The 19,957-nt window shown below is 39.4% G+C and overlaps 3 protein-coding genes across 8 annotated transcripts in view; 1 reads left to right on the top strand and 2 right to left on the bottom strand.

Annotated features, from left to right (window-relative positions):
- LOC127807859 (pollen-specific leucine-rich repeat extensin-like protein 1) overlaps positions 1 to 8,988 on the bottom strand; it is a 14,410-nt gene extending 5,422 nt beyond the window's left edge. The window contains exons 1-2 of one of the 3 annotated variants that reach the window (XM_052346024.1): positions 8,279 to 8,988; positions 1,091 to 1,198 (exon numbers count right to left, since the gene is read on the bottom strand). In XM_052346024.1, the coding sequence (XP_052201984.1) occupies positions 1,091 to 1,198; positions 8,279 to 8,912 (742 nt within the window). In that variant the 5' untranslated portion in view covers positions 8,913 to 8,988. The remainder of the gene's footprint in view (positions 1 to 1,090; positions 1,199 to 8,278) is intronic. The other 2 variants (XM_052346023.1, XM_052346022.1) reach the window with 2 other exon arrangements.
- Positions 1 to 19,957, top strand: part of LOC127807863 (CASP-like protein 1C1) — a 24,507-nt gene extending 4,550 nt beyond the window's left edge. Inside the window, exons 2-4 of the mRNA XM_052346031.1 lie at positions 19,100 to 19,277; positions 19,431 to 19,533; positions 19,641 to 19,957. Coding sequence (XP_052201991.1) covers positions 19,117 to 19,277; positions 19,431 to 19,533; positions 19,641 to 19,874 — 498 coding nt within the window. The 5' untranslated portion in view covers positions 19,100 to 19,116 and the 3' untranslated portion in view covers positions 19,875 to 19,957. The remainder of the gene's footprint in view (positions 1 to 19,099; positions 19,278 to 19,430; positions 19,534 to 19,640) is intronic.
- On the bottom strand, positions 9,596 to 18,105 carry LOC127807862 (DNA-directed RNA polymerase II subunit RPB2-like). Of its 4 annotated transcripts, none has more exons than XM_052346026.1 (6): positions 17,798 to 18,105; positions 15,683 to 15,755; positions 15,298 to 15,504; positions 11,613 to 11,756; positions 10,390 to 11,437; positions 9,596 to 10,273 (listed from the first exon to the last, which is right to left on the bottom strand). In XM_052346026.1, exons 3-5 carry the CDS (start codon positions 15,331 to 15,333, stop codon positions 11,021 to 11,023), a joined length of 597 nt encoding a protein of 198 aa, XP_052201986.1. In that variant the 5' UTR covers positions 15,334 to 15,504; positions 15,683 to 15,755; positions 17,798 to 18,105; the 3' UTR covers positions 9,596 to 10,273; positions 10,390 to 11,020. The 4 variants fall into 4 exon arrangements, with proteins under 4 accessions (XP_052201986.1, XP_052201987.1, XP_052201988.1 ...); XM_052346027.1 differs by having other exon boundaries at positions 9,596 to 10,261; XM_052346028.1 differs by having other exon boundaries at positions 10,390 to 10,547.

Raw genomic sequence — 19,957 nt, 5'->3', positions numbered from 1 at the left:
GATATGGAGTTGAGTTTGGAAGCCGCATGGATCAGGGGGCAAGAAGTGGCGTGACGGTTCTTCTGATACAGAAAATGATAAAAAGGATGTAAAATGGATGAGGAAGAAAATCAGACGACAAATAAGGGGAGCGATTCCAAAAGTGATTTGGATGTTGATAGAGTAACGACTCCTGAAGAAAATCAGACAACTTCCCGGGAGTTGCATCACTAAGAGTCACCGGCAACCTCCAGTTGTTGATAATATTGTGATGGGAAAGAAAATAAAAAAAAATCAAATACAAAACTGAAAAACACAAAGTTGTCAAACAATATGTCAGTTCTCAAATGACCCCTAAGATCTGATTTTTTAAAATGAAAACCAAAACCAAACACAAAAAATTAAAAATGAAAATGAAATCTAAAAGCTCTGTCATACGACCCCTAAGAGCCGACTTTCACGTGTCGTCACAGATCATATTCAACTTACTTGAGGTGCTGGCTTGTTAATTTTGTGCAGCACCCAAGTACTGGATATCTCAAGATTAAATGTTGCAAGAGTTCTTCACCTTACCCTAAGTCCTTCATTCCTTAGTTTCTTTCTTCCAACAAGGTGTGGTCTATTGCGCTTTAGATTTGTGCTGCCTCAGATATGATATGTGCCCAGAATATAATTATTGGTGAAAAAGAATAAAAGCCATCAAAATTAGAAGCACGAATTTGGTGATAATTTCAAATCTATGTGGAATTCAGACTCCTCCAAGATGTTGCTCTTTTTTTTCTTTTTCTTTTTTTCCTGACAAAATCAGAAAGGGATTCTGCTGCTGGTGTGCCAGAAGTGATGATGTGCATCTATGTTGTACTCAACATTACCATTACAATCAAAATCCTTATTTAACTAACATGCGCACAAAAACCTACTGGAGCCCTTGTATTCAAGTAGCAACCTATTTGCGGGGGAAGGAGGGAGGAAAGGAACAATCAGTGACTAGGTGTGATTAAATTCATACATCCTATCCACTACAAGATTGTGATTGTGAATCTCTTAATTTTTTGATTTTTAATGAAAATGAACTATTCTGATTTGTTTTTCAAAAGGTGTGTAGTGATACCTTCTAGAACAAGATTAACTGTCTGACAAGGTGAGCATTGAACGAATCTGGCTCCTCGAGGATAGAAAAGCAGCTGCCTACATGAACCACAAACCATTTGAGCTGTTTCTGCCAAAATTACACAGCCCAAGAGGTAAGTGATATACCTGCCTCTCAATTATGGTGTATTTACAATAACAGAACATGACAAAATAGCATGCACGTTACTGACAAATATAGAAAAAATATTAAATATATTGTATCAGAGAATATAAGCTATACAAGATTTTAAACATGAAAAACAGATCACCTTTACTCATAGAAACATATCTTTTTCTTGGCCTTCTATTGTTGGTATCATGGTGAAGCATCATGACTCAGTATCATAAATGTACTAAAGATATTTTGGCAAGCCAAATAGTTAACAAATCTCATGTATTGCTTTTAGGTGTCAAGTTCTAATAAGGTGTTGAAGAATATCCGATACCAAAAACGTAGAGAAGCCCAGATATGCAGTGTGGAGATAAGATATTTGCTTAATGAGGTCAGGAAACAATAAAAGAATGGAACAATTTGTCAGATCCAACGGACCTGACAGGTCTGTCTCAAGAATTCCGCAAGGAATTCTGGAGAATTCTGTTAGAAAAACTTGATTGGAGAGAGAGAGAGAGAGATAAGAGAAAGAGCGCAGGAGAATTGAGAAGGAATTTTAGGATTCAATTCATTCATACTTTTAGAGTAAGATCAGTGTGTATTTATACTGATCTCCTCAACCAAGTGGGTAATTCGAATAGTGAATAGTTCCCGCCCAAGTTTCTATACAACTGCTAACTACCATGTGCTACGGCTACTTCTACTTCCTGCCCTTTTATTTAACAGGCACATGCCGCACATGACAGTTTACCCACCCCATGAAACATTTCTTGTCCTCAAGAAATACAAAGTAGACTAACTACCCTTGGGAACTGTGTGAACCAGCACCAGGGTTATGGAAGCTCCATGCCTATAAATGACCCATCTATCTAAAACAGTTGCGAGTTCTACCTGGGGTGTATTGCTGCCAGTACCCTGGGGCAGACTTGCACTCACTTGCTGTCCTTCAACACCTCTCTTCAATAAGGATACATGAAACACCGGATGAATACGAAAATTCTTTGGTAGCTGCAGCTGATATGCCACTTTACCCAATTTTGCCTCAATAGGAAAGGGACCATAGTACTTGGGGTTCAACTTGGTCACTGGTGTTAAAGTTAGTGCCCAGATGTGGGTTGGCCTTAGCCTCAGATATACCTCATCCCTTACTGCAAACTCCCTCTCGCTTCTTCCCTTATCAGCCTGTTGTTTCATTCTATTTTGGGCCATAGCTACATCCCTCTTTAGTTGTCCCAAAATTTCCTGCCCTTGTTGGAGATAATCTTCTACAACTGCCACATTAGTAATCTCTTGGATAGCAAGAAGTAAGGGGGGCTTATACTCAAACAGAGCTTCAAATGGGGACATTCTGATAGAAGTGTGGTGGCTGGAGTTGTACCACCATTAGGCTAATGACAACTACTTGTGCTAGCTCGTGGGATGGTGGAAGCATAAGCACCTCATGTAGTTCTCCAAACACTAATTGACTCTCTCCGTTTGTCCATCATTTTGGGGATTATAGGCCAATGATATACTTAGCTTAGACCCCAGGGATTTCAATAAGGATTGCCATAGTAAACTGGTAAAGACCTTGTCACGGTCAAAGATGATGGTTCTCAAAATCCCGTGTATCTTAACGACTTGGTCAAGGAATACTCTAGCAATTTCTTGGGTGGTGTAAGGGTGAGATAGGCTCAAGAAATGAGCAAACTTGGTGAATCTATCCACCATTACTAATATGCAATCATTCCCTTTTGATCTAGGTAGACCTTCCAAAAAATCCATTGATAAGCTCTCCCATGCTTGGCCTGGAATAGTTAGAGGTTGCAACAATCCAGGTGTCGTTACATTCTCATGCTTACATCTCTTGCAAGTATCGCATGCCATAACAAACTTAACTACAACTTCCTTCAATTTAGGCCAGAAGAAGAGTTGTTTTACCTTATGGTATGTATTTTGAATCCCCGAAAGCCCTCCCAGTGGGGACTCATGTAGAGTTTGGAGTATCTTTTGCTTGATGTCCTATTTGCCCTCAATCACTATTCTTCCTTTGTATTGAATAACCCCATTCTTAAGCATATATCCCAATTTGTTGGAGGGGTTCAAAATCAACTACTCTAGTAATCCTTTGATTTGCTCATCGGTATCATAACTGGTGGCCACCTCTTGATACCAATCAGGTACCAAGGCAATTATGGCTATTGCTTCTCCCTTCTCTTGGCATTAAGACAATGCATCGACCACTGCGTTATCCTTCCCCTTCTTGTATTATATAGTATAGTCAAGACCCATCAGTTTTTCCATACCCTTCTTTTGTAATTGAGTGTGTAGCTTTTGCTGCAACAAAAACTTCAAACTTTGATGGTCAGTCTTGATCACGAATTGGCCCCCTTCTAAGTAGTGTCTCCCACTTGTCCACTGTCATCAATACAACTATAAACTCCTTCTCGTAAATGCTTAGCCCCATATGTCTAGGAGCTAAGGCTTGACTGAGAAAGGCTAAGGGCCTTCCTTCCTGCATTAACACTACCCCAACTCTAGTTTCACATGCGTCTGTTTCCAGCACGAAGGTCTTGTTAAAGTTAGGTAGGCCCAACACCGAGGCCTCACTCATAACCCTCTTGAGTTGTTCAAAGGTTGCCTTAGCTTGATCTCTCCACTTGAAACCTTCTTTCTTTAGTAATTGAGTTGGACTTACTAATGATCCTGTAGTTCTTCACGAATCTTCTGTAGCTCCCCGTTAGGCCTAGAAACCCCCTCAAAGCTTTCAAGGTGTTAGGTCTTGGCCAAGACTGCATGGCAGCTACCTTCTTTGGGTCTGTGCTAACCCCTGGCCCGAGATAATGTATCCAAGGTACTCCACTTGCCTTTGAGCAAAAGAACACTTCGACCTCTTAATATGCATTTGGTTGACTCTAAGGATCTCAAAAGCGGCTTTAAGGTGTGTCAAGTGTTGATCAAAAGTACGGTTGTACACCAGTATATCATCAAAGAATACCAAGATGAAGTTTCTTATGTGAGGTTCAAAAATGTGGTTCATCAAAGATTAGAAAGTAGTTGAGGTATTGGTAAGCCCAAAAGGCATTACTAAGAACTCATAATGACCCTGGTGGGTTCGGAAGGCAGTTTTGGGTATGTCTTTAGTGCTCATTTGAATATGATGATAGCCAGCTCTTAGATCAAGCTTAGAAAAAATGGTTGCATCCCTTAATTCATCTAAGAGGTCTTCAATGAGTGGAATTGGGTATTTGTCTTTGATAGTCATGGCGTTTAGCTGGCGGTAATCTATACAGAAATGCCATGATCCATCCTTCTTCTTTACCAGCAATACTGGGGATGCGTAAGGACTGTGGCTAGGCTGGATTAGGGACTGTTGTAACATTTCTTTAACCATTTGCTCTATTTGTGTTTTCTAGGCTCTGGGTATCGGTAGGCTTTTGCATTAAAGGGTTCATAATTGGGTTTCAAATTAATGGAATGATCATGGGTTTTGGGAGGGGGTAGAGTTGTTGGCTCCCTAAAGAGATCCTCATATTCAAACAAAAGCATATGAAGTAGGCCGACCGAGTTGATTTACCTCCCACTCTGATTGAGAGGGGTTGTTGACTACTAGGAAGAGTTCACCGTCTCCCCTTGTATCCTTCTCATCTTCTTCCACTGCCAATATAAAGAAGAGTTGGGCCACCTGAGTTAGCTTTTGCTTGAGCATCTTCTGTAAACATTTCCCCGTGATCATCTTGCATACTCCAACTTCCTTGTTGCCCACCAATGTCATTTTGTTCCCTTCTCTCTCAAAAGTCACCTCCATCTTGTTAAAATCGAAGTAGATAGGGCTCACTTGTTTCATCTAGTCTACCCCCAAGACCACATCACATCCCCCCAATTTTAATAACCTTAGGTCTGCCTCAAACTCTTCACCCTACATCTCCCAACGGAAATTAGCGCAAGCTGACTTGCTCATCATTTTACTCCCATTAGCCACTGTTACCGAGAGTGGTTGTGTGCTAATCAATGAGCACTTCAATTGTTTAGAAGTACCTTCATCCAAAAAATTATGGGTACTCCCACTGTTAATGAGGATCATCAACTTACTTTCTCCTACCTTCCCCTCCACCTTGATGATTTTGTTGTTGGCCAGCCCTCTCAAGGCATGTAAAGAGATCTCCCAATTGTCTTTGTCTCCTTCCTCAGGCACATCCAACATTTCTTCCCCTTCTACACTCTCGTCCTCTCCTTCCAGTAAAAGCAATTGCTTCTTGCACTGGTGCCCGGGGAAGTATCTATCCCCGCATCTGAAACAAAGATTAGATTGTCTCCTCTGTTCTATCAACCTCTCACCTTGTGTTTTTGGGCCCGGTGTTGGTAAACTCCTCACCCCTTGTACTCTTTTCCAATTTTCTCTTCCCTGAATCTTCCCAACGGTAGTTAACACATTATGTGTTCCTCCTTTGTTCATGATTCATTGTTTCTTCATGAGCGCTTCCACCGTCAGCTCATGCAACCAGGCACTGTCAGTGGCATGCTTAAGGGTTTTTTGGCAGCAACACCTTCACCATGGGCCTTAACTCCTCATTTAACCCACTAATAAAATTGGAGACGAAATAAGCCTCTGTAAGATAAGGATTATGGTTGAGCATCAACGCTTTCAGCTCCTCAAACCTCCTCTGGTACTCAGCCACTGATCCATTCTGTTTGATTTTGTTAAACTCCTCCACCATATTCGTCATTCCTCTCTCCCCAAACCTCTTGCAAAATTCTGCTACAAATTCTGCCCATGGGCATTCCCCTCTCGTCTTGGCCCATCTTTGATACCAATCATCATTAAGGTAGGCTACTGCTATGGTTACCTTTTGATGCTTCAGTATCCCAAACCACTCAAAGGCCCTTTCACATCGTCTAATCCACCACCGAGGTGTACTTCCATCAAACAATGGGATATCCAATTTTGGCATTGGTAGCCTTGGTGGCTAAGGCCTCCATTCAACCCTTGCCTTCGACCAACCACATTCTCCCCCATTTCTCCCAGTTCTTCCCCAACCTCAGAGGTTCCCGGTCTCCTCTCATCCCATGGCTGGGAAGGATCGGATTTGCTCTTTCCCTAGGAGGAAAATCTGGGGAGAGGCTTACCGGCTATTGTCGCGCGAACATAACCATGAAGCCTTGTAATTGCTCTCGAATCTGCACTCTTACTTGTTGGATTTGGTTGACCACACCATCCAATTTGCGATCAATAGAGATGATTGCCTCATGATTGCAATTTGATCCCAATTCTAGCTGATCTACCCTCGCCTACAGGTCCGATACCGTGGATCCAAATTGGTGTAGCTGTGCCTCCATGTTCTTCATTCTCGTGCCGTCTGCCATCACCAGTCCTTCTCGTAGCTTTGCCTGGCCTGGATTGCTTTGATACCAAATTGTCAGATCCAACGGAACTGACAAGTCTGTCTCAAGAATTCCACGAGGAATTCTGGAGAATTCTGATAGAAGAACTCAATCGGGGAGAGAGAGAGAGAGAGAGAGAGAGAAGGAATTTTAGGATTCAATTCATTCATACTTTTCGAGTGAGATCAGTGTGTATTTATACTGATCTCCTCAACCAAGTGGGCAAACAAGTGGGCAATTCAAATAGTGAATAGTTCCCGCCCAAGCTTCTATACAACCGCTAACTACCATGTGCTACGGCTACTTCTACTTCTCACCCTTTTATTTAATAGGCACATGACACAATTTCACCTAAAAATAAAAACAAAGAGGTAGGCAAAAATTGCATCCTGTGGCATCATGAAAAATTCTTACATGCTTTGGATGATGGAACAGGTATGCCTATTCTCACGCATAAGTCCAATACACACCATTTCTTGGTGTTTGATAGGTCTATTCCCACTTGGGCCTGATAACCTTCTAATTCTATTTGACTTACTTCTGGTTAAGTTTACCATAACCAAAATAACAAAGCATTGCAAGAAAAATAGAGGGAGGGGCCCTGGTAGGAACTAATACAAGAATTAATGTGATTGGATGTGTTTAAAGCCTCATTCATAAAAACTAATTACAATCTCAAATAAACAATGTAAACTTAAACCCACCAAGAACTTTTCTAGATAGACAAACAAATGAAACTAGTCACCTAAATCCCATTGTGCTTCCAACAAGATAGCCACTTGGGCTCATCCCAATGATTGCCAAGCAATCCCAAAATTAGCTACAAAATTAAAACAGCATACAATGCGATTCAATCAAAGATTCAAACAGTTACAATGTGAACAATGTTACGGAAAAGGCCAGGAAATTTAAGGTACTTGTTAGGATTTGCATTAGTTAAGTTGTCAAGTCTTGGTATAGGGCTTTGTATGTAATTAAGAAATAATTTTGTATGTTTATATTTTATGTGTTTAAAATATAACAGAAATAACTCGTGTAAGTTATTTCTAGATGTCCTCATTATTTTCTTATTTGCATCTAGGTCCTTGGTTGTAACCGCCTCTATCTGTTATAAATAGAGGTGGATAGGTTCAGAGGTAGGTATTCAGCATTCATTATTTTCAGATTATCTTGCACGAGTTCTAGAGAGAATTGAGAGAGAGCTTTGCTCGGTCCTTGAATTCTCGGGAGGGGAGGCTATTGTTCATAGCTAAGAGTGTGCGAGAGGGAGTGCTGTATCCTATTGGCTTTTTAGTGGATTCTGTCTTGATCACTGGCAGTCTGGATATAGGGCATTTCAAGCTTGAACCAGGATAAGTTCTTGCCTCTTTTACCTTTCTGTTATTGTTTTGATTACTCCAATATTTGTTTGTCTATTACTGTTTTTCTATCGGGTGAGGTTTATCTCTAAGAGAAGAGTGATTTCTTGATTGTAAATCGGTCCTAAATTCAACAGTACTGAAATTAGTATTACCTGAAATAAACAACCATATATTAAGTTTAATCCATTGAAAGCAATTACTTTCTGGCTTTTTGCAAACAAAGGCCAATTCCTTCAAATGGATAAAATATCAAACAGTTTTTACATACTGAACCGCATTTAGCAATCTAATAGTTGCTCAACAGTATGTCAATGGTAAAGGGGGGAACAGTCACCAGAAGGAGCTGCAGCAGCTGGCGCCGGCGGTAGTGGAGGCGGCGCTGCAGGCTGGGGCGGAGTGGTGGCTTCACAATCGGGTGGGGCTTGGTCAGAAGCTTCTTCTTGTTCTTGATTTGGACGACCCGAATCCCAACCGGGTGGGGGTCCGTCATCAGCTTCTACTTCTGGTACTGATTGGCAACCCGGTTGGGCTCCCAGTTCCTCTTCCTTCGGCTTCACAAGAACTGGTGATTGGAAACCGGGTGGAGCTCCAAGTTCCTCTTCCTCTGGCTTCACAAGAGTTGATGATTGGAAACTGGGTGGAACTCCGAGTTCCTCTTCCTCCGGCTTCACAATAACTGGGGATTGAAAACCGGGTGTAGCTCCGTTTTCTTCTTCTTTTTCGTCTTCTTGTTTAATGATAGGAATCGATTGGAAACCGGGCGGGGGTCCGTCTTCTTCTTGTTCATCGTCTTCTTCGCTTTTTCTAGGAATTGAATGGAAACCGGTAGAATGGAAACCGGGTGGTGGTCCATCGTCTTCATCAATAGTTTCTTCTTCTTCTTCTTCTTCTTCTTCTACTTTTACAGTAGGATTTGACTGACACCCGGGCGGGGCTCCATCATCTTCTGCTTCCTCCTTAATTTCCATTCTCTCCCTCTCTCGCTCTCTCGCATCCGGATTACAGAGCACAAAACACAATAATGCTGCTACCAGAACATATAATTTTTACATTTTATATTACTTCTATATAAAAACCTAATCGTGTTTTTTGCTATCTAAGATCAGAACATTTTCTATTGCCTTGGGCTCATTTTCTATATAAAATACGATTAAGTCAAGAATATATATGAAATTTTAAAATTATTAAAGTTAATGTTATCACATCATAAAAATATTTTTTATTTATTCTCCCTTCATTTAAGAAAAATAAAAAATAAGTATTTTAGAAGGGTAAAGTGGAGAAAGAAGAATTTGTATGTAATTGTTTACCAAAATTTTCTTATTTAAATACCTCAAATATTAAATTTACTTTTCTTGAAATCTGTAAAATTTGACAATAAACAACAATATGTTGTCTTTAAGTTAATTTTTGTACCTTATAATTTAATTTTTTTTGATATATAAAAATTAATTATATTAAAAAATAATTCTAAATGCTCACGTTTAAGAGATGTAAAGAAATTTAAACTCATAATTCATACTTCTCTCAAAAAAAAAAAAAAAACAAACATTGAATTGAATGAGAGAGAAAAGCTAATCTTCTAATTTGAATTAATCATGCTTAGCTACATTAAACTCAAACCTACAAGAAAATGCACCATATAATTTATTAGGAGTTCATAAAATAGATTTTCTCATTAATTATCTTTTATCTCTGTTTATGATCATATTTTTTTATAAATTTATCTGTATTGTTTAAAATCATTATTTTCTGACTATAAAAAGGATAAACATTAAATCATGCCATTTCAAGACAAAAGATAATGAAATCGAATCATTAATTTTAAAAGCAATTCAAATAAAAACATGAATCATTCTAAATACTGCAACATTTCCAACATGAAGCATTATGTACTTAATTTACAGTTACATGCTAGAAGAAAAGAAAACAAAATTTAATAAGCTATACCCTTCTGTTCTTATCAAGCCAAATTATTTATACCCCCCCATTAGAAAACCAAGAATTAGTGGCTCTCGAAGACAATCCTTGAATCCTTCAGAACCAATAAATGAAGGCATATGACCCATAAATCCCCTCAGGAACTGCTCGGTGAGGCTCCCAGTAGATACAACATGTTTCTGCTAATTCCCCCGTCTGTACAAGGAAGTACAACAACATGATGATACAGCTCTAGTTTTAAGTACAACGCTAGAGGTTTGGTTTCCCAGGTCCAAGGTAGAATTCCTACCTTCTTCTGGTCTTAGGTCTTAGGATAGAGGATGGTTTACCAGTAGGCTCTGTCAACATTCTTGGAGCTATAGCCAGACATTAGCTCCTGGAAGAGCAGCTTACAGTCATAAGGAATGCGAACATGTCATTCAACAAGCAAAGTCAAGCCCTTACCAAACAACAACCAACCAAAGAAACAAAATAGAAGACATAAACAATTAGGTGCTTAAGTACCTGCACAATGCCAGTTTTGTTCTTGTAACCTCTGCAGTGACAGTGAGATAGCTATCAAGCCACAACGTTCGTATACAAGAACTCTCTATACGTGTCACTTTGCTCAAACAACCTTTCCTTGTGGTCTCATTATGAAGAACTTTGCTGATATTCCCCACCTGCAATAGTAGGTACATGGAATTGGGAAAACTTTTTAACTTCCAAAGATCACAGGAAACCAAAGCAAACAGTTTCAGGTTGACGCAATTGACTAAAGTATAAGTAGGAGAAAACTCGATTTTGTTATGTTGCCTGCATGTCAGGCAACATAACATTTGCCTAATGCGGACAAATTGAGAGAGAGAGGGGAGGTGGGCCCTGCGTCGGGCAACTTGCCCGACGCGGGCAACATATCATTCCTTGGAGAAAACTAGAACCAAAACCCAGACTGGTAGACTGCAAACGTTGTGTAACTGTCTTGAGTAACAATATTTTGTAGTTTAAGGTTGTCACAGTTGATAGGCAGTCAGAAGAAACAAAAAGGTCTTCCAGATTAATGCATCCAGCAACAACACCTGTATTATGCCAATCTACCATCCAGATTTGACCCAACTAGGCCCTTTCTGAACTACATGGGGCAGCTAAAGGGATCCTATTCCCCCACAATGGTCTCAATCTCAGCATGGAAAGAACCAAAGATTCTGGAGAGGTGTTGGAAAAACTTAGTGTAACATTTTGTAAATGGAGTAGCATCCCCTTCCTTTCCCAAGGAAGCTGAAACCAATGGAGTAGCATCCCCTTCCTTTCCCGTGGAAGCTGAAACCCTGCCCATAATACACTCAATAAATTGCCCAACTGTCATTCTTGAAGGAATGACATGGGGGTTCACAATAACATCCGGTGTAATCCCCTCCACAGTCCAAGGCGTGTCTCCCTGAGTGTAAGCTATGCCGACTATACCCTTTTGACCACGCTGACTGCTAAACTCGTCTCCAATTTGAGGAATCTGGACTGATCTCACCTTTACTTTCCCAAATCTATAGCCCTCTGCATTAGTTTTAATTAAAACCTGCAAAAGAATCATTACAGAAGCAAAGACAGACAACTTAACTAGGAATTCATATATCAATACTGGAAAGGCCAAAGACCTTTCATGTTAAATAACTATATGCCAATATGGCTTACAGCAAGCAGCTGCCACAAGTACTAGGTAAGTTACTGACAAAAAAAATCAATCAGCTTACCTGATCAACAATCCCAGTCTCACTTCGGCCTACACTTGTGATACAGTCACGCCTAGTGCAACATGCAGCTGAACATTGGGGATTGTCCTGAGCAATCGGAGTTGTCTTTCCAAAAATTACATCTTCTCCTGATGATCCTGTTCCCTAACATAGCATCTGGACTTATTATAAAGGATTTTTAATCAATTCAAAAGACAAAAACAAAAGCTCTAGATACTCAAAGGAGGTGCAAGACCATCATCGCCCAATTTTTCATAAGAACCATACCACATCTCCTGTGAAAAACTGAGTCTAGTGGATATATAACCACAAGGATGCAAAACCAAACATGTCTAGTGCTCAATACTTACTGTAGTATTGGCTCTATCTAGACGCCCAAATTCTTCTTTAACTAGCATCCCCACTTTCCTCTCCTCATCTATGTGGAAGACAGGAAATTAATGGTCCAATATCTCTAAAGAGGAGTGGCATGAGAGAGAGAGAGAGAGTGTGTGTGTGTGTGTGTGCTTGTAAATAAGAATTAAAAGCCTTGTTTACCTATAAGAATGGGAGGAAAGTGATAGAAGATCTATTGATAACTGCTTATAATAATAGAATCCTCTTGATTATATCCAGAATAATTGGCAATGGCAACGACATTATGAAGCAGAAACCACTGATAAGTGTCTTTTATACACTTATTTTGGTCTATAAACTTAGCATTTATACATTCAATGAGCATAATTTCTACTTGATTTGGTTCTATATATGGTTATGTAGATGTGGAGCATGTGTTGAAGACAATTGGAGCAAAAAGTGATGATGATGTCGCATTTTTGGAGCTAAAATGGCAGTAAAGGCAAGGTCAATGGTCCATTCGGGGTCAATGATGATAATGTCGCAAAGCACCGGAAAAATGATGTCATTGGTGAAGTGTTGAAAATCAAAGAGAAACGGCTCACGGTGCTGTCACGCAAAACATTGTGTGGTAGGGTCGTGGTAAGAATTGTTTTCTATAGCTCACGGCCTTATCGCGGAAAGCATTCCGTGATGAAGCCGTGGTTGAAGAAGTATTATGTGGCTCACGATCTTACTGCGGAAAGCATTCTGTGGTAAACTCGTGACAAGATTTTCATTCTGTGGCTCACGACCTTACCACGGAAAGCATTCCGTAGTAAGGCCGCGGTAAGGCTTTAGGCTTCGCGAAAAGGCCATTTTGAGCTCGTTTCCTTTCAAATCAAGTGGAGATGGGCTCTCTCAAGGGGCACGACTTTGAAGACCTAAAAAACACTATATAAGGAATGATTCTTGAGAGATTTAGGAGCTTTTTAGAGGAGGAGAAGACAGCAAGTCGAGGAAGAAGAAAGAGATTTTCTTGAAGATCTTCGGTTTTGGTTTTATTTTTCTCTTCTTTCTTCTCTCCAACATCGTGAACTCTGTTTTTATTATTCTTTCATTGGTTGAAACTATGTTAGGCTAAGTACTTTGTGGCTAGGGTGATTGATGAAACCTAATTCAATAATAGTTTAATTAAAAGTATTTGGGTTTTATTATATTCTTGTCTTTCGGATTGATCGTTTGTTATGCACTAATTTCGTTTTGGAGCAAAAAGTGATGATGATGTCGCATTTTTGGAGCTAAAATGGCAGTAAAGGCAAGGTCAAAAGTCCATTCGGGATCGATGATGATGATGTCGCAAAGCACCTGGAAAAATGACGTCATTGGTGAAGTGTTGAAAATCAAAGAGAAACGACTCACGGTGCTGTCACACAAAGCATTGTGTGGTAGGGTCGTGGTAAGAATTGTTTTCTATGGCTCACGGCCTTATCGCGGAAATCATTCTGTGATGAAGCTGTGGTTGAAGAAGTATTATGTGGCTCACGACCTTACTGCGGAAAGCATTTTGTGGTAAGCCTGTGACAAGATTTTCATTCTGTGGCTCACGACCTTACCGCGGAAAGCATTTCGTGGTAAAGCCGCGGTAAGGCTTTAGGCTTTGCGAAAAGGCCGTTTTGAGCCCGTTTCCTTTCAAATCAAGTGGAGATGGGCTCTCTCAAGGGGCACGGCTTTGAAGACTTAAAAAGCACTATATAAGGAATGATTCTTGAGAGATTTAGAGCTTTTTAGAGGAGGAGAAGACGACAAGTCGAGGAAGAAGAAAGAGATTTTCTTGAAGATTTTCGGTTTTGGTTTTATTTTTCCGTTCTTTCTTCTCTCCAACATCATGAACCCCGTTTTTATTATTCTTTCATTGGTTGAAACTATGTTAGGCTAAGTACTTTGTGGCTAGGGTGATTGATGAAACCTAGTTCAATGATGGTTTAATTAAAAGTATTTGGGTTTTATTATATTCTTGTCTTTCGGGTTGATCGTTTGTTATGCACTAATTCCGTTTTAATGCTTGGCCGCCATTAGAACATGTTTGTGATTTATATTGCTTTCAAGAGATTTAATATAGATTAGCACTTGGTAATAAACGACATAAGGTTCAATAATAGGTAGAGATACCGTTATGCCTTGTGAAATCTTATTTTGATGGTCATTGTGGATAAATGCATATTTGTATATTTGCAGATTAATTAGAGATAATTAATCTCATATGTAAGCATAGATTCGATTGACCATCGAGAGAAGCTTTTGATTAACTTAGGATCATCGATTTTCAGCTCAAAGCAGAAATTATAAAACCCGATCACTGAAAGATTAAATCAATTAAAGAACTACGGTGGATTTATGAACCCTAGTACATTAGATTTCTACATTCAAAAACCTAAAGAATTATTTTGTGTTTTCCATTTAGTGAGTTAGTTTTAGTTAATATAAAACTTATAGTGAGTATTCTTTTAATTGTATGTGGTTTATTAAAGCTAATAGTGATTAAAGTAAGCATTAAAAGCTAATTCTCGTGGGAACGATACTCTATTCATCATTATATTACTTGTTAGAAAGAATACGCGAACAACCACCAAGAGAGAATAGGTGAGAGAAAATAAACAAAATGAGGGAAAAACAAAGTGAAATGAAACTAGGCACCCACAATGCTTGCAGGAAGCTGTCTGAAGTGCAGGTGCTCCATTGCCTGAGTTGTAACAAGAGGCTCATGGGGGTAGTCGAGTAGATAGGCGAATGAATCTTGAAGAATTAGAGAAAGATGTGAAACCTTATATGATGAAGTGGTAGGTGTGAGGAATCAATTCCATACCATTCGAAATTGGTAGTTGGTGACAAACTCCCATGGCTTGTTTACCCATTGCCGACCGATATGTATTGCGTGGGAACTAGTTCAACAAAAGAGGAAATGGGGGAGAATATAATATATAAGTTCAAGGTCAAAAAATCATCACCAGAATGATGAACATACTTGGTTATGATTAGGAAATGGTATAATTGGAGCACAAACACCTAATATCAGTGATGAATGAATTTCACAATGGGCATGTGTCTTAGAATAGGCTCTCCCTGCATTGAGCCTCGCAGTCACGAGTCCCTAAACCAATCAATGTCAGATTTTAAAAAGCACTTCGTGAAATCTCAAAAAGCAGATCTAGTGTGGCCATAAGATTCCTCGAAAACTCACATTTTATGGTAACGGAAATCATAGTGGTTTCTTCCTCTTCCATATCAATATACTCTAGGAACCCCTTAAATTTAGACAGCACCAAGGTCCTTAGCAAACTCACCACCAACCATTGATAATTATACTTACCCTTCTGCTCCATTGTTTCAGAGCCTTCAACAACATATCAGCATCCCAACGTACGCCAATCCAGCAGCCACTGACAAAGATTTTAATGCATACACCACAGTTATTTATGCATATTAGAATGACACTCACTTGTCCTCCAGGTGTTTCTGCAGGTCATATCATTCCCCACTGCCAACCGTCTTAAGTGCCCCAGTTTTGCTGATTTCCCTGGTAAGATGATGGAGATAGCATTGGAAGGTAAATAGCAATCGAAGACAAAAAAAAAAAAAAATCTGTCAGCATTATTTTCTAAGAAAGTTCATGTGGGCTCGAGTCCAATCAATTAGCCTGTAGCCTGTAACTGTTGATAAATGCACAGCCAGTAACAGAAAGGTAAGATATATACCTTCAGGTGCTGTGGGAGAATTTAATCGACGCAAGTGAGATAGAGTTGATGCATACGTTAAGCCACTCAACACCTAAAACAATGCCAAACAACCAATTTAAGCTATAGAGAAGGCCAACAACAATTCAGACCTATAAACACCTACTGTTTATATGTATTTACTGTGTCGGCCGAATTTGTTGGTTGACACAGTCAACGGATAAATTTACTCCTATTGTTGAATATCAACCACCTTTCAACAGTATGGATAAAATTGTCCTCTGACAGTGCCAACCATTAAATTTGAACGAGAATTAGTAAATTTATCATTGTCCAACAATGGGCGTTCTTACCAAGTGCGTTTATGCAATTGCACCACTCCAAGCAGCCCAACGCTACATTGGTAATTATTTTCAGCTTAGTACGGTTTCAACAATTTTTAAAAAATAACATTATTTATGCGAGTTGGGACGATTTTTCCTTGATCCAATCTTGAGCCCTGGATAAAAAAACTAACTTGTTTACTCAATTCATTCATAAACATGAGAGAACATTATTGACTTTAGCACTAATTAGGGGAGTCAATATAGTGGCCATATCTCAATTTTCACTACAATCTGGCTATACAAAACGTAGCTAGCTAAGAGGCTTATGCCCCAATCAAATATATGTTGGGTGTTTAGAATCTATGTTAAAGATCTAATGGTTTTAGTTCGATTATGGGCTAATTGATGTTATCCTCCTCTTTCATCCAGACTTGGGACCGATTGTATTAAAACAGGATTTCATGGACACTGCGTAAATGGAAATTGTTGGCTATGAAGCATCAAACGACACCGTTGGATTAAGCTGGTTGGAGGGCCACGTGCTACAATCGCAGCTTGCCAAGTAGCAGTTGCTGGATGGTAGCACATGGCAACCATCAGTGGCTCTCTGATGGCGTCCGTTTGTCTTTTCTTGCCTGATCTTATTTCTTGTCCGTCTGCCATTTCTGTTGGAATAATCATCGTGCTTGCACGATTGGATCTCTGTCCTTCATACATGCTTTATGAGGCCTGATCCTAGTCATCCATCATCGCTTTTAATCTCATCCCTTGGGATGTGAACTGGTCAAACGATCGAGACGAAAAAGACAAACAAAACGAAGGAAAAGGGAAAAAGATTGAGAAGAGGGAGAGCCTTGTCTTCGGGCTAGGGTTTGGTTTGCTTCTCTATTTTCATTCTCTGTAAATATTTATATAGCTTTGTAAAGTTACATGGTTCGATAGGTTTCAGTCTTTAATCTTTATTGTTTGATTATTGGGTATTTTTGTGTTCTCGAATCATTATTTGTACAGAGAGTTTGGGAGGATTTTTTGTGTGGATATAATCTCGGATTCATCTCATAGTGCAGTGAGCTCTTCTCACTCGAGCTCAACGTAGACGTAGCCTCTTTTGAGATAAACCACTATAAAATCCTCATCTTCCTTTACTATTTTCGTTTCTGATCATCGTTTTTGTGTTTGTTGTGATATCTAGCCTTCCCTTCTGTTTGCTATCTGTAATAGTTGGTTTTGAAAGTATTCTGATTTTACCCTAAGGTCTTGTTTTGGAATCTCAACAGAGGCTGGAGTTGGTCAACATTGGGATAGACGATACAATTAGCCGTGCCCCCAAAAGGCTTGAAGAAAACGACATGTACTGAAATTTACTACATAGAATAAGGCTAAGGAATGATGATTGTTTGACCATGTTCATATGTGTGGGAAATGCTGCAAAAATCACGAACTTCAAACAGAGATGTGATCCTGAGAGAGAGAGACCTGCCGATTTTGTAGGACACATGCCTCCTCTGTGGAGGGTTTCAACAAATTCATCATCTGGGGGGCATCACTGAAATCTTAAGTTGTAACATCTCTAAATCTGAAACAAACCCTAATGCTCGAAACACAATGAAAATAGGGATGTCTGTCCGAATAAATGGAAGGGGGTGGCACGACAACGCTGGCCCCAGGAGCCCCGAGAACAAATAACAAAAGCAAACCAAAAGGAACAGAATTGGTTCTTCTTCAATCAAACACTCAAAAACATAATAACGAGTGCCATTACCCTTTTGGCCCTAGTTTGATATAAAATCTGCACAAGCACTGAGCTTACTTGCTGGCCTATTGTGGGATTCTGCCCCAGACCGGATCTCAGCCGCACAAGAAGTGAATTTGTTGGCCTCCTACTGCCTACTGCTTCTTAAACACACAGACTTGACTGGGGCTCATCTTCACTTGGGCAACTAAAACCTTTTTCACTCCTACTGACGATGAAGTGCCCACCTTGATCATAAGGACACTCTGTGAGCTCTCCCAACTCCTCTGAATTCCCGTTCAACAGAGAGTACCAGGACCGAAGCATAATGGGAACCTAAAATTTATCACAAGCCAAGCAAGAAGGAGAAGTGTGAGTTTGTAGAACAAAAATTTGTGAATTTGTCGAAGCTGATCGTATGGTTTGTCTGCAAATGAGCTCATTGTCATTTCAGTGTAATCTATGTAAATATTACACAGATTCACTTATCATATTGCATAGATTTCATAAATATTACATAGGTAAAATTTTATAATTTAGCGTAATATTTACAATAACATATTCAGCTTTTATCCTATGAGGTTGATTATATGAATTTTAAATTTCTACGTATCTTTATTTTTTATCATATCTTTATTTAAGCTTATATAACTCGTGTCAAACTTTAATATTTTTTTCAAAAATTTTTTACATCTGCCTCTACCTTTCTATCTTTATTTGAATAATTATTCTATTTGATCATCCGTCCTCCCAAGAGCATCTTTTAGTGATAAAAACACTAAGGAAGTGAACATAGAAAGCATCTAGATTTTTTGCTTGTTTGTTTTTTTTTCTTCTTTAATTCTCTCCTTCTCTGATCAATTTGCCAATGGATTGAAAGGACAGCTCATTTCAGTGGATAAGTTGCCTTGTCTCCCTGAAGTTTGGGCGATTAGGTTGGCATGTATTGATAATTGATCAGTGGCACCCCTCATGAATTGTATTCATTGCATTGCGAGGCTCTCAAAATTGAATTAATTCAAGTACCCCCATAATTCCCCTCCCAAAGGGCAACTTAATTATGAAGAAGGGGTAGTTGACTGACCATGAAAACTGAACTTCATTGGAAGATTTGGAGGCATGGAATTTCCATGCAACTATATATATGAAAACCAAAGAAATATTAAGGGTACACCAGCTGGCTTCCCCCAACAGGCTCATAAGTTTGTGCACCTAGTGGTTAACCTACAACATTGAAAACCCTAATTTAAAATTGGAAAGAAGACAAGTTTCCCCACCACCCCTATGTATATATATGTATGTATGCATACAGTGTTTTAAGAGTTCATTGTCTCCTTCTGGGGCCATTTCACAATCTATCTATATCTGAAAAAATTGAAGGTATCATCAGACTGGTCATGGTCATGGCCTTGACCAAGAGGATCCCGACCTTTCTTCTAAGGCTTACAGCCATGGCTGCGACCATTTCTGCAACCATTGTCATGGCCACAAGCCATGACTCTTCTACTGTCTTGAACCTCAAGTTTGATGCCAAGTACACCAACTCGCCCACATTCAAGTACGTGCGAATGAATTTTCTATACATCTCATCCCGTATCTCTTAATATATAAGATTACACCATAAATCAAAATGATCAGTGAGAGTTAGAATTCATTTAGACAATGAGATAAAAGGCTCGTTAATTAAGCGCCAAGTTGACCTTTTCTACAGGTTCTTTGTGATCAGCAATGCAATTGCCAGTGGGTACACTCTCATAACTCTCTTTCTCCCCTCCAAGAGCTCCTTTTGGCGCTTGGTTCTGGTACTAGATCTGGTAAGAACATTGCTTCTAATTCTCAACTACTACATGCTATCTATAATTCATGATGATTTAAGATCGGTTTCTTAACTTCATTTCCTTGATCAATCGATCTTCTTTAGGTTATATTGTGCTTGCTAGTTTCGAGCATATCGGCAGCTCTAGCAATCGGTTATGTGGGGAAGAAAGGGAACAGCCATGCCGGATGGCTGCCGATTTGCAATCAAGTTCCCAAGTTCTGTGATCATGTCACCGGTGCTCTCTTCTCCGGCTTTGCTGCAGCCATAATATACTTTCTCCTTCTTCTCTACTCTCTCCACAATGTCATCAATCTTCTCAGTACTGCTCAAGGATAGAACTTAGATCCATAAGCAGTTTGCTGTTTCCTCTGCTTAATGTAATTATTAATATTTGGCTGTATTATATATACATACACACA

The sequence above is a fragment of the Diospyros lotus genome, chromosome 8, assembly GCF_014633365.1.
Source record: "Diospyros lotus cultivar Yz01 chromosome 8, ASM1463336v1, whole genome shotgun sequence".
In the NCBI taxonomy this organism is placed as follows: Eukaryota; Viridiplantae; Streptophyta; class Magnoliopsida; order Ericales; family Ebenaceae; genus Diospyros; species Diospyros lotus.
This window is presented reverse-complemented; position numbering and strand designations above follow the sequence as displayed.

Excerpts from the sequence above, each read along its gene's own strand:
- LOC127807862 (XM_052346026.1), bottom strand. The coding sequence starts at position 15,333 with ATGTTGTTGAAGGCTCTGAAACAATGGAGCAGAAGG. Across the intron at positions 11,757-15,297 it reads TGAAACAATGGAGCAGAAGG|GGAACAGGATCATCAGGAGA; the intron begins GTAAGTATAATT and ends ATGCTATGTTAG. Across the intron at positions 11,438-11,612 it reads AGACTGGGATTGTTGATCAG|GTTTTAATTAAAACTAATGC; the intron begins GTAAGCTGATTG and ends ATTCTTTTGCAG.